The 14,561-nt window shown below is 36.8% G+C and overlaps 1 protein-coding gene across 1 annotated transcript in view; it reads left to right on the top strand.

Annotated features, from left to right (window-relative positions):
* Positions 1-14,561, top strand: part of LOC107692814 (E3 ubiquitin-protein ligase RNF130-like) — a gene marked incomplete at its 3' end in the record, with an annotated part of 51,747 nt that overhangs the window by 7,623 nt on the left and 29,563 nt on the right. Inside the window, exon 3 of the mRNA XM_016492016.1 lies at positions 11,249-11,443. Within this exon, the coding sequence (XP_016347502.1) occupies positions 11,249-11,443 (195 nt within the window). The remainder of the gene's footprint in view (positions 1-11,248; positions 11,444-14,561) is intronic.

Genomic DNA, 14,561 nt, shown 5'->3' on the forward strand with positions numbered 1-14,561 from the left:
CACGCAGGTGATGGAGATTTACCGCTGATTACAGAACCGGCTTTCTGACAAGATGCGCGTTAAATATCGCATGCGATTAATCGTGCAGCCCTAATATAAATTTGAGTGGACACGTACTTTTCTCGTATAGGTTTTTATTTTTCGTTTTTATTTCATTTTCTTTCTTGTTGAAGAGACAATAATAAGAGAAAGATAGTGGCTCGAGTGGTACTATCCCATAAAAATTATATTCACAGATATTGGATACTAAATTGAATGAAAAATATTAATGCTGAAGAATCGTTTTTTCATACAATTATGTTTGAAGCACTCTACCACGTATTGTCAAGACGTTTTAATTTTTGAAAATTTGCTGAAAATTTACTCCAATATGTAGTGAGTTTAATTAGAGAAATTTAGCATTACATCACTTGCTCACCAGTGGATCCTCTGCAGTGAATGGTTGCCGTCAGAATGAGAGTCCAAATAGCTGATAAAAACGTAGCAGTAATCCAGAAGAACGTCTCAGGTTACTTATTTAACCATGGTTCCCTGAGTAGGGAACGAGACACTGCGTCCTCTAGGGGTAGCTATGGGGGAACGCCTCGTCGTGACCCGTGTCTGAAGCATACATTGAAAAAACACCAACTCGTTGGCCGGCGACAGCCATGACGTCACTACCGGTGCGACTATAGTATCCAGAAAAGTACCAAGATGATCGACAAAGTAGTCCCACTACCACTGATGTCACACGGACTACTTTGTTGATCATCTTGGTACTTTTCTGGACTTTGAACGTGGTAGTTACCTTGCTGTCTATGGGAGGGTCAGAGAGCCCTCAGATTTCATCAAAAATATCTTAAATTGTGTTCCGAAGATGAACGAAGGTCTTACGGGTTTCGAACAACAGGAGGGTGAGTAATTAATGACAGAATTTTCATTGTTAGGTGAACTAATCCTTTAATATCACTGAATCAACATAGATACATTAATTTATACCAACAAAACAAAGTTTTCATGGGTTAATTCAGTTGCTAAAAGCTCTACACTATAAGTTAACACTTGCAGGTTGCAGTGTAAGAGGTTTTTAAGTCTCATGTGACGTGGAAACAGTCCATTGATTTGCTACTACCCAAAGAACAGAAAAATCCATTTGTAAAAACAAACAGAGATGAAAGAATGGACAGGAACCATGTGACGTGCCATATGATTCTAATTGATCCAGGCAGGAAATGTGAGCTGGAGTTATGTTGGGACATTGATTGCAGTGGTGTTGTTGTCATATGAAATGAGGTTGGAGAGGGCCAGCAGGGTTGAGGAAACAAAATTGGCTGCCTGTGTTTTTCATAATACCTGTGATTTTCCTCTGTGTGGCTACATGTGAGGTTGTAATGTATTCTCATTTGAGATGAACACAATGTTAGGAGACGAGCTGCAGAGAATCAAATTAGTGTCGAGTCTGAACGTAGTTTGTAGTGGTCCGGTAAAGATTTACTGTAAACCAGGTTTATGTTCACACAAATGCTTAATGGTTTTTGGCTCTTCTGAAAATGTCTGAAATAATATTGTAGGTTATATTTGTTTTTGAAGAAGCACTTTAAATCATCCCTTAAAGTCACAGTGCTGTTAGTGATTGCTTTAGCTGAACCTGAGTTCAATTTCAGCTCCTTTCCGCTCTGAATCACAGGACATTTGCTTCATCTTGCTCAAGACACTTGAAGAAGGCACAAGTTGCTATTTTACTTACTTGTTTTTGTCCTTTGAGTTTTATTACAGCAGCTTATCATGAACAGAACAGCACTTGTGTGTGTCTGCATTGGAGATAATGTAGTGAGCTGCTCATCAAACAATTTCTGCTGATGAGCAGCAGTGAAATACTTTATACTGTAACAGGCCAAATATTTGTCATCAACAGTGAGCTAATTGCTGTTATGCAGGACCTTTTGAACTCTATAACATGCTTGTTTTAATTGAAGGATTTGTTTATTTTGGAAATATAATTTCAGAAATATGCTATAATTTATATTAAAGCGCTAATATTTAGCGAGTTAGCTTACTAGAGTATGTTAACTTTTGGAATGTTTACATTATCATACAAATTTCTGTAATCTGTAATTTTATCAAACAAGATGGAATGTTTTTGAGGCAAACAAACCCAACTTATACCACAAAACATCCCAGAATTCATCAAACTGTCACTTCCTCATAGAGGATGCCGTTAAAGAGCTGGCTTTTGCTGCTAATGGAGAAAAAAAAAACAATAAATTAAGTATAATTAACATTATTTCATTACAATATAATATATCACACTGTCTAATGTTTCCATCTTTTCCATCAATTTCCATTTTTAGAAATTGTGATTTGAATATTTTTCCAATGTAGAAGTATCTTCCCTTTTCTCTTCCTCTCTCTAGCATGTCTTCTGCTGCAAACTTTACCACTTAGCCAGATAGCCAGATTTAAATACATTAGATGTGAAGTGCCTTGTCATCATCAACAGTTCTCATGTGCACTTCTGTCAGGAGATTTAGGCACATATCAGTCTAACGGGGTTTTCTGTCGGGGAGTTCTGCTGTGGATGAATGACTTGGCGTCTGTCTGAAAGCTTTTCCTGGAGTTTAACGTGTGCATTATGTTGGGCTGGGTGATATAGCTAAAAAAAAATGTATCAACGATATAATGTTTCATATCGTTCGGTATCAATAATTATTGACATTTTTTATAACCTTTTTTTAAAACAAAGAGCAATAGAAATATTTTTTTAAATTGAACCACTGTATTTTTAAATTAACCAAATTTATTGAGACAAACAACAAATATTTTTTGTTTTAACACTCAAACACAAAATAAAAATTAAACAAATATCTAATGTTTTATATGCAGATTAAATAGGTATATAGGTAATAATGCAGCACATTTAAATGGTCAACGCAAGGAAACTGTCTATAAAAAAACATGCATTACGTCTAAATTAACTCATAAAAATCAAATATAATTTCGTAAATTGCATAAACAATTATGAACAAAATAGCATCATGTATTTATGCATTGCTTAATTCAAAGAGCCAAAGCGCCCATCACACAGATTGCATTTAAAAACATACGAGACGCAGTGGAAAGGAATAAACCTCCACAAATTCGTGACGTGTTTTCTAAAAGTTTAAACTGTTTTAACTTTGCATGGCTTTCTATACATCTCTTGTGTGAGACGCGAGTGCAGCAGTCATATTTGTCCGTCTAAAAATGCGCTGAATATGCGTTTTGTGTGAATGGCTTGGTTTCGGTTTTAACCTAATCAAGATCTTCTCTGCATTGAGCTTCTATATTTCTCTAATATTTTGAATGAATAACGCAGCAGCGGCGTGTCTCGTGGGCTAGACTAACAAAACATTAAACTACAACGTCACTTACATCATCATCACCACATCTCGCGCGCCACTGATGACGCTCCCTGATGCACATTTAACATTCAAATGCAAATGTTTATTTTAAATTCAACTAATATTCATTCTTTATTCACAATCTCCTCATCACAGGCAGGCACAGCACTCAATTCAGTATGTGTTTGTCTTTGTGTGTGCTGTCTGCGTCACTCATAGCACGTGCCTATATCGTGCGCTATATCGAACATTTTTTCTATCGTTATCGAAGAAGGTGTACCGTCGATAAATATCGATACCGTTTTATCGCCCAGGCCTAGCATTATGTAATATTGAAGTGATTAAAACTACTCATTGTAGATTAACCTGAAAATTGTTCTTGGTGTGATGCAAATATTACATTCTGTTTCAGATACAGCAAAATAACAGGTTCCAGCTGTTCAGGTTTGCAAAGCCAAGTTGTATCTTTCTGACGCCCACAGGGAGAAATGAGAGATAACTTACTGAGATATGGGTTATTGTGACGTTTGTCTGGTTGCAGTGCAGGTGGTCTGATGGTAGGATTTTGTTGCCTCTGCTGATGGTATCTAGCATTCCTAAGCTTGCAAATGCCTGTTGTGGTTGTGCAGACAAGAAGTGTAAAAACAAAGATAAAATGTCTTGAAGGCAGCAGATGTGTTCTGCACATACTTTGATTTTATTTTACGTTTGACACTGTTTTATTTCTGGTTGAGAAGAATCAGTTTAGGATTGTTTTCAGAGTCTTTTGTTTCTATACAGAACTGTGGAAAGGTGAATAATGCTTTAAACGGGCATTATACGTAATTTTGTGTACAGTATTATGTACAGTATACAGTATTTTATTTTTCATACGTGTAGATAGATTAGTCATTGTATAACAGTATGAATTGTCTACCAAAATGTCAGGCCAAGCTTTTCACATTGCAACGGAAATAAAATAATGAATTATGATCATGATACCTCAATAAAATCACAATAATATTTAATGATATCAGATCATATTATATTTAGAATAGAATCATTATTTTAATCATTATTGTTTTAATGTCATGATCAGATTAATTGTATTTATTAACAAAATTAACATAATATTGCATTGTATTTTAATGCATATTTTATTTATTTATTTATTTATTTAGACATTCTGTTGACGACCCCTGGTATAGATGACAAATCATTTGGTATTCATTTTATTCTTAAAGTTAAGGAAGTGCATGTCAAGGGTTCAACAAATATCAAAATAGCAGAAATATCAAATGGCAGCTTTACATTTGTTTTTCAACAAATTTGTTTTTCTACTATTGTTTTGTTTACTTTATGGCTGAGTTGTTGACTTGATTGTATATAATGTAACTTTATAAATATGCACCCATAATAATTAATGCTGATGTGTCCCCACTGTCCGGTGATGACAAGCAGACGTACCCCAGATACACAGGATCAATTTGGTTTTTAAGCTCCCACTGATCAACTCTCATGCCACACATTGTCTGATTAGAATTAATGGAGACAGGGGTTTCTAGGAAGCACATGTCCTCCGGCACTGCATTTAATTTGTGAAAACCATAATGCTCCGACTAGCTATTGGACAAGATCCCAATTTGATTTTACAGACAATCTGTTCGTCCCAGCTAATGATTGGCAGAAATGACCTAGTGCCAGATTGCTTGACCAGCCTCTGAACCAACGTTATTGGCTCTGAAAACGTGGGTCATTATTATGTCCAGAATTGCAGATAACATTTCCATTAGAAGTGTGTTCTGATATTAATATTCATGTCTTCATTGTAAACTGCATACATTTATTTGGCAGCTACATGGTCTAGTGATGTAGGAATGATGTAGTAACGGCAAAGCCTCATAACAGCATCCATTTGGATGACTGCATTAACTTTTGCCTCATGTTCTACTTCTACAGTAGTAATTCTCCCCATTTTACTAGAGAGCAGAGAGTGGACATGTGAGAACATGCATTTGAATATTTTCTTGTTTTGCATTTGTCCATTTGCAGGCTTTGCATTTAGTCCATTCAAATGGTGATGCAATGAAATTGAAAACAAAAACAGACAGGCAGTGTTTATTTCTCTTTTCTGAAAGATCAAACAAAACCTGATTTTACCAGCTTTTACTAGGTAAGATGGTAGCTTCATGTAGAGCCTGAAGCTTTTGGAAGAGTGAACATGCGTAGTCATTAAGTTCAAAGAATTTCTGGTTGTGTGTTAAGTAGAGCTAGACTGAAAAGGTACTTTAACAAGGATTTCTCACTGCTTTAGATGACATATGACATGGAATCTCAATTCTCCAATAAGACATCTTATTAAGATTGCTTTTAAATTTGTGTGCACATTCCTGCACTTTTGCCCTAACTAGATCATGAATTAGTCTAAAGGGTAAATCACAAATTGTATCAAATTTTATGCAGATGACTCACTTGAGAAACTAAAGGAAAGGAGAAAATGATAAAGATAAAAATGCAAATACTGTATTGGATTTTATTTGGTTCTGGTTTCTTGGCACCATGTTCTGTGGTACTTATGGCGCTTTTCCACTGCGTGGTACGACTCGGCACGGCACAGCACGGTTCGGCTCGGCTCGGCACGGTTTGCGTTTCCACTGCAGTTCAGTACCGCTTTAGAGTGGGCGGGATTATTCACATGTCGTTATAGTTGCGCCGTCCCTACTACCACGACTCCTAAAAAAAACTTTTTCATTCCGCGTCGCCCCATCAATCTCTTGCTGGATCCGCTCCTCTGCTATCAACGAGAGGAACGTCTGTTCTTCCGCAACAGACAACAAAACTTTTTGGTTGTTAAAAAAGGCGCGCTCGTTCAAAGCAGTTGCGTTCGATCCTTCGCTGGCTGTGCTGATTTAAATCTAGCGGTTCTTTTGTTTGTGTCGCAAGTTCAGTGACGCAGGTAGTGACGATTCTCTCCAGCCAATCCGAGATCAGTAGAGTTTACACGTCACGTTTTGGTAACGGTACGGTTCACTTGGAACCCCAACCGAGGTGGTACTAAAAAAAAGTACCAGGTACTGTACTCAGTGGAAAACCCCCCAAAAGTGAACCGTACCGAGCCGTACCATGCAGTGGAAAAGCGCCATTAGAAGCTGTCATTACCATTTGATGACTAGCCAAACTGATGGCATTGCTGTTGATGAATTTCTCACATGGTTCTCTGACAGATGGAGAGTTTTGGCATTTTACACAAATTGGATACAGTTTAAACGCACTTCTCTTTAAAATGGGGATTTTGTTCTGTCTCACATCAGAGGAGTTGACTCTTGTTGTATCCAACAATCATGCACCAATGTCATAATTCAGTCATAAACTAAATGATATTCTATTAATGTAGAAAAAATAATTAATTAACAAAATGTAATACCGAAAACTGAATATTTTGGCATGTCCTAGCTTTTGTGCACAACCTTATTAACACATGATCGACTGCCTTTACGAAGTTCAACCTTTCCGCCATGTTCCAGTTATTGCAAGACAAAATCTTCAAACAAGTAAAGGTTCCTCGTTTTAGAATTCCCCACTTAGGTGATTCTTATAGTGGGGATTTCTGAATTTGAAGGGGGAAATGGGGGGAGGGAGGCATTTTTTTTATAAGAAATTATTATCTTTCCTAAATGTTTCCTCAAAGTATTGATTATTATTTATATTGTCAGGAAGATATAAAAGTTACAAAATTTGTAATCGCAAAACTGTAATGTAGAAGGTGGTATAGGCCAGGGTAAATTCAATGTGCAATAGTTTACACGGCCCAAGGAAGCTTGATTTCAAACTTAAATTTGAATTTATTTTAGCTATAAAAAAGACAAGTAAACACAGTACTAAGATCAGAACAAATATTAAATTCAATTCAAGTTTATTTGTATAGCGCTTTTCACGATACAAATTGTTGCAAAGCAACTTTACAGCAAATTAGGTTTCTACAATATTTAGTAGTAGCTTATCAGTGGTGATTGTCAGTTAATGTACATATGGCAGAAATGTACGGAAAAATCAATTAAAGACGTAATCAAACAAGCTTACAGCACCTGGTATTCCCAGGCGGTCTCCCATCCAAGTACTAACCAGGTCCGACCCTTCTTAGTCTCCGAGATCAGACGAGGTCGGGCGCAGACAGGGTGATATGGCCGTAAGCAAAATATTATTATATTTATCATAATAAATATATTATGAGCAATAGCATAAATACATACAACAGAATAAATATGCATATGAAATAATAAGCACTGCTTTAAGTTTTTAGGTAGGTCTAACAGTTGTATTCTGGTTCAGAAATTTAAAAAAGTAATCAAATGTAAAATAACACTTAATTGTCTTCTCTCTATAAATAAATAGAGATTAACCCAGTGAGTGATTTTGTTTTTGTTTTTTGTTGTTTGATTAAAACAGACAGTAACAGGTATATACAGTAGGCTGCTGTCACTTTAAGACTGAATGCAAGGATCCAGTATACTGTTAGACATACCTTTTGCGTTCACTTAAGACATAACCGACTGGCATTAAACAGGCATTTTGACAATATTGTGTGTATTTGACAGTTTAAGTGTAATAAATGGTGAAAAATTACTTGCGAGCTGTCAGAGAGTTAGCTCTGTGTGCGTGCGCTTTGGGTGTGAGAGCACAGAAAAGAGCACGTGAGTACTGCTTTGAGTTCTCTTGAAAAGGGAAGACGCAATAGCATTTGTGCCATTTGTGAAATTACAGTCTCACAGAAAGTATTTTCTAGTTTACTCATTCAGCCTACATGCTTTAGGGTGAAAAAAATGTTTGAGGGAATTTCCCACATTATCGTTATTTTTATATTCATTTTATATAGAGCTTGACATTTTTGCAGGTTTTGAAACCAAAATGTTGGACACGTCTAAATACAATTTAAAACCCTGATCTGTGTAATTGTCATTTTCTAAACATTAAAGGGGTCATATGATGCGATTTCAAGTTTTCCTTTCTCTTTGGAGTGTTACAAGCTGATTGTGCATAGATAAGATCCCTGAAGTTGCAAAGACTAAAGTCTCAAAACCAAAGAGATATTCTTTATCAAAGTTAAGACTCTGCCATGCCCCCCTAAAACGGCTCGTTCTAACACGCCCCCACATATCTACCTCACTATGTGGAAATATTTGCATAATGTGCCCAAATGTGCATGCAAAGAAAGAAGGCGTGGTTTCAGTAACCGCAGTTAGTGTTGAAGCAGCCATGTCAGGGAGACACTGTGTGTTTCTAGGCGAAAGCAAAATCACTTTATTTGGCCTTCCGAAAGTAGATGCATTTAGGAATCTTTAAGATCACTTACATGGATGACCGTTTCATGAACCTAGGAGAGGAGGTAATTCTGACTTGCTATGACAATGCAAGTCAGCATTGACAATTGACAATTGTCAATGCTATGACAATCTGGCGCTTCTGAATCAGCTACTGTTTTGTTATTAGTTTAAGTATGTGCTATTGACTGTTCAAATGCGGAGTTTTGCGCATCGTGTGTGTGTGTGTGTGTGCGAGAGAGCGAGAGAGAGAGCGAGAGAGAGAGAGCGAGAGAGCGAGAGAGCGAGAGAGAGAGGGAGAGAGGGAGAGAGGGAGGGGGGGGTCACATCACAGTGGAGTCAGAGAGAGAGGGGGTCACATCACAGTGGAGTCAGCTGTCTTAACCGTGGCTTGTGTACTACAAACACATACCAGCTTCATCACTGTGTCTGTCACGCGACTCTGTTCCCCTTTCTCTGTTACACCAAATACACCAAATAATGATCTTTAAAAAAGCATCATACGACCCCTTTAAATAAACATCAAAATACAAAAAAATGTAATGTATACAATTAATAATATATAATATAACCATGTGTAACAAGTTGCTAATAAAGCTGTCATGCTAAGGACACTCACATTCACAGTTTGAATATTTCCATGTCAAAGCTGAAATGCAGAACTGAACCGTCCCGGTTGTTTCATGTGTTCTTGCTTTTTGGGGATGTCATTGAGTTGCTCATTATATAACCTTACGCAATTTGGAGAAAGATCAAATAGAAGACCAGATTTCACCAGCTTTCCTTACGAACCCAAATATGCCCTCTCAGCACTGATAACACTGCAACACCAACCTCGACCTTAAAGGACTTTTAGTACTAACTGCAATTACAGCGCATTAATTATTTAAACATTTTAATTTAATGAACACATTTTGATGAACGCAAGCATGAAATCAGTATATGAAATGCCAAAATTAAATTCTATATTTATTTTTTTATTTTGTTGTTAAAGGTTCTTTTGTGGAAATATATCATTGTGAATTCATTTCCTCCTGTGAGCATTTGTTATTTTCTCATCAGGCTGTTTTTATGCTTTAATATCAGGTGTGATTTTTGGATTCATATTACAACTGTATCTCAGCTCTACTCATCGGCTGCTGCAGATCAGCTGCATGAATCATTTATGCTGATACTAATATTATGGTGCTCATAGGTTCTACAGTATTAGCTTGTGGACCAACATTATTTGCTTCTGGACTCGTCTTGTTGCTCCTCCACCCCAGTAAAAGACACACACACACCTAAACACCAACATTATCTCAGTGTTGATGCTGCAAACTGATGAATATTTGATTCTGCTTCATCTTCTGTGTCTATATGAGCGTGCCCAGATATGTGAAAGTGCTTGCATTTGTGTATGTGTGTGTGATCCTGATGGTAAAGAGATTTCTTTCTGTATTCTCCCTTCTTGCATTTTTGCGCTTAGTACACAAGTCTTGCAAGAATGCCTTGAGGGAAGGACGGTGGGCTTTGCTGGGGAGGTGGGCTGGGTGCTGGAACAAGCAAAAGCCTTTGTATTACCTTTTAAAGACAAGCAATTATCGTGACCTGCTCTGCCTTCCTGTGGGGGTTCCACCTCTCCTCGAGAGCAGGCCAGGCGGCTTCGACGTATGTGTCAGTGTTTGGAAGTGACAGGGCATTAGTTTGCACAGCCCAACTCATCAGAGCGCCTTCAAGTCAACAGTGACAGTGAGGGTGCGTTTAAGCATAAACTAGTAATAATTAAGTTTATTTAGTTTAAGACGATTTGTTTTGGATTCTTTAGATTCTGGTGGATCTGTTTAGAATATTTTATGAATTATTACTGCAGTCTTCAGTGTCACTTGATACTTCATAAATCAATCTAATATGCTGATTTGGTGCTCAAGAAACATTTCATATTATGATTAATATTGAAAACGGCTGTGCTGCTTAATATTTTTGTTGAAACTGAGATGAGTTTTTTTTTTTTTCGTTCTATTCATCGTTCTTTCATTAATAGAAAGTTCAAAAGAACAACATTTAGGCCATGTGAAATATAAATCTTTTATATCTTTAGAAATGTCAATTTTTAGAAATGTCTAATTTAATGTGTCTTTGCTGAATAAAAGTATCAATTTCTTTCAAAAAAATCTTACTGACTTCTGAACTGTACTTTATAGTGGTATACAATATTAAATAGTTTTGTGTGTTAGCGCATAAGGATATACAGCAGGTCTTGAGATGACATCCAAATTTCAATAGTCAACACCAGTAGAATTTCATAATTGATACCAGGTTTTGTTTTTTGAAGTATGAATCAAATGTAAAATAAAGACTTAAGTTAATATATGTCTATATTGCTGTCTATATCTCTATCTCTATTGCAGTCTAGGCTATATTTCTACATAGTATATACAGTATATATAAAAAGTATGTATTTCTATATTGCTGCAAAAACTCAAAACAGGATGAGCAAATGCAAAAACTCGAAACAGGATGAGCAAATGAGTGTGACTTGTATTGTGTGCTGTACAAAATGTAAATGAAGACAGGAATTGAGGCTTTCTAACTTTCTTTTCTTCTTTTTAGAGGTGGATTTGCAAGGCTGCTGTCCACACATCCGGTTTGTAGTCCCTCCGAAAACCACACACTGGGTGGCCATTATGCAGAGAGGGAAGTGCACCTTCAAGGAGAAGATCCTTAAGGCAGCTGCATTTAATGCCTCGGCTGTCATTATCTACAATAACAGCACCAAAGAGGACACAGTCACGATGGCTCATGAAGGTGAGTGCCATAATCAATGTATTTTCATTATGACTAATGCAACTTTCTCCTTCTAATCTGCGCCGTGTACTTAGTGGCATGTAGACTTTTCCAACTTCTATGGTCAATTCCATTAGACAGGACTCAAAGCTGTTGTAGTAAATTTAACACTGCATGACTGTTTTTGGATGTTTTTATTGGACTGCAAAAATCTTTTGTCTTGGTCAAAAATATAGGAAGTGGTAGTTGTTATTTCTTGACAGAGCATGGCGATTTTACAGATGCATCTGACTGGTTAGTTTAAGGTCTTTGTAATGCTTGCAGCATATTTTAATGCAGTGAGGTACATTATCTGGAAAAATCATTGTCCAAGGACTAAATGGGAGGGTGTGCATCGTGTGTGTGTGTGTGTCAGTACAATAGAAAAACAGTTTTATTCTGCAGCAAAATTTGCAAAGTAAAGCTAACTGCAGAATAAAACTAGTCAAAACTCTTTTGTGTGAATGTGTTCTGATGTATGGTTTATGAGGACACAAATGTGTGTCCCCATGAACCAAATGGCTTAAAATCATACTAAACAGTGTTTTTTTTTTAAATCTAAAAATGCAGAAAGTTTTGTGAGGGGTAGGTCAAGTGGGTAGAAAAAACAATTTGTACAGTATAAAAAACATTATGCCTATGGAGTCCCCGTAAACCACATATGCAAATGTGTGTGTGTGTAGCTGTCACTTACACTAGGAGAGTTTTGAGTAGGGGTGCGCCGATCAGATATTCAGTATCGGTATCGCTCCTATACTGACACTTTCTGCTGGATCGGGGTATCGGTCAGACGAGACCGATCCAAATCCGATATTGTGCGTATACTATTCTGTGTTATTGTTAAGCCTTACGAAAGGCACAAAAACATTAGAAAGCACCAGAAAGTTTCCATGCACTATATTTCAAGTGTTCTGAAACCGTTCCATAGTTTAATGTGAGGTACAGATGAATATGTAAGTCGTTAAATTCAAGTTCTCGTAAACTCTTCTCTCCGCTGCGGCTGTCAGTCATCCTCCATTCAGTATTCAAACTGCGCGTCGCGTTCGGTTGCGACAGTCAAGACGACGAATCTCTCTCTAGGATGATACAATGTTCCTATTATTATACTTGATCTGTAGATTAACATCAGTGGATTTGCTTAAAAGGACTTGATCTTGCTGGAGATTTGTGCTAATTCTAAATCATGTTACTTTCTACCGGGTGTCTGTTAGAGATCACTCACTACACTGGAGTAGAGAGCACTATGAATTGTTCTTCACGCGCACAGTAACTGAAATTTAAAACTGTTAAAAGAAAAGGCTCAATAAATGAACACACAGATATAATACAGTACGCATCAATATCTCTTCCCTTTGTGCTTTGAACTTTTCTATGCAGAGCACTGCGCGTTGTGACTCCGTGTTGGTTCAAGTGCATCATTTTGCGCACAGGATGCGCATAAGCGCTTTGAGCCGCTCTGTATTGGAGCCTTTCATGTTATAATACTTTTGCGCAATGAAAGATTGTTAATAGCCTTTCTTGTTCTGTCTTATCTATCATATGTTGCTGCCTCATTACTGTGCTATAAATGTAAAATAAATGTATTTAATTTATTGCATATATTTATATATAATTATATTTACTTGTTTTTCATGAATGTATATTACAATACAAAGAGCAATGTGTAACATTTTACCAGATTACACTTATTTACTTTTATTTTTTCCCCCACTAAATAATGTTTTTTTTCTTTAAATGTTTAGATTTTATAAAATTATTGTGAACTCATTTTTGTAGAGTAACTTTTGCTGTTGAATTATCCACTAACCTAGTTTATAATAGTATTTTTCTCATTTATTATGATTATATATTTTTTTATTTGTTATTTTTCTTTATATTGAAGTTGTCTATATTTAGTAGATTGTGTGTAACACACAAAAGAGTGATGATCAGGTCAACACACACTGAGGTATAGAAAAAAATAAATAAAAAAAATACCTGTGCCGGTATCGTATCGGTATTGTCCGATACTCAGAACTTTTGGTATCTAATCGGTATCGGTTCTGAAAAAATTGTATCGTGCCACCCCTACTAAAAGTAACCTAACAGTAGTCAGAATACATTACCAAATGTGTGTAATCCAACAGATTACGAGCAACCGCTTCATTTCAATGCCCATTACATTCCATTAATGTTTACTCAGACCACACAGATGGTAACCGGTAACCGGACAACTGCACCACAGTATATCAAGCTATATATAATACATTATGGATTGTTTATTATGAATTATGCAATTGTATAGGGGTGTCGAAAATTAATCGTTTCTACGATGCATCGCGATGCAGTCGAGGACGATTCGGTGTCGATTCAGTAACAGACCATAACCTATTATAACGTACTGATGCTTTTCTGACGTCATTTGTTGCATACGTGTTGCATACGTCGGTAGCATACATTAGGCGTGTTCGGCTTGAAGCGTGCTGCGCAGAATGATCAGTGTATGCAGTGTATGACAGCAAGAGCGATAAGAGAGCAGACGGATCCTTATGCTTTCGAATCGCTCTCACGGGTGATGTCATACACTGATCATTCTGCGCAGCACGCTTCAAGCCGAACACGCCTAATGTATGCTACCGCGACAAAGCACGTATGCAACAAATGACGTCAGAAAAGCATCAGTACGTTATAATAGGTTATGGTCTGTTACTGAATCGACACCGAATCGTCCTCGACTGCATCGCGATGCATCGTAGAAACGATTAATTTTCGACACCCCTATACAATTGCATAATTCATAATAAACAATCCATAATGTATTATATATAGCTTGATATACTGTGGTGCAGTTGTATCATGTCCGGTTACCATCTGTGTGGTCTGAGTAAACATTAATGGAATGTAATGGGCATTGAAATGACTGTGTCAGCGGTTGCTTTGACCAAAATGTTTTTTTTTTTTTATGAAAAAAATTATAATAACAAAAATATGTTTTTGCTAAGCACAGCAACATTTTCCCCCAAACTGTCTGCTGTCCACTGCTCAAAACTAGGGGTGGCACGATACCATTTTTTCAGAACCGATCCCGATCCGATACCAAAAGTTCTGAGTATCGGACAAT

This window comes from Sinocyclocheilus anshuiensis, unplaced genomic scaffold (assembly GCF_001515605.1).
Source record: "Sinocyclocheilus anshuiensis isolate Anshui unplaced genomic scaffold, SAMN03320099.WGS_v1.1 scaffold774, whole genome shotgun sequence".
Taxonomy (NCBI): Eukaryota; Metazoa; Chordata; class Actinopteri; order Cypriniformes; family Cyprinidae; genus Sinocyclocheilus; species Sinocyclocheilus anshuiensis.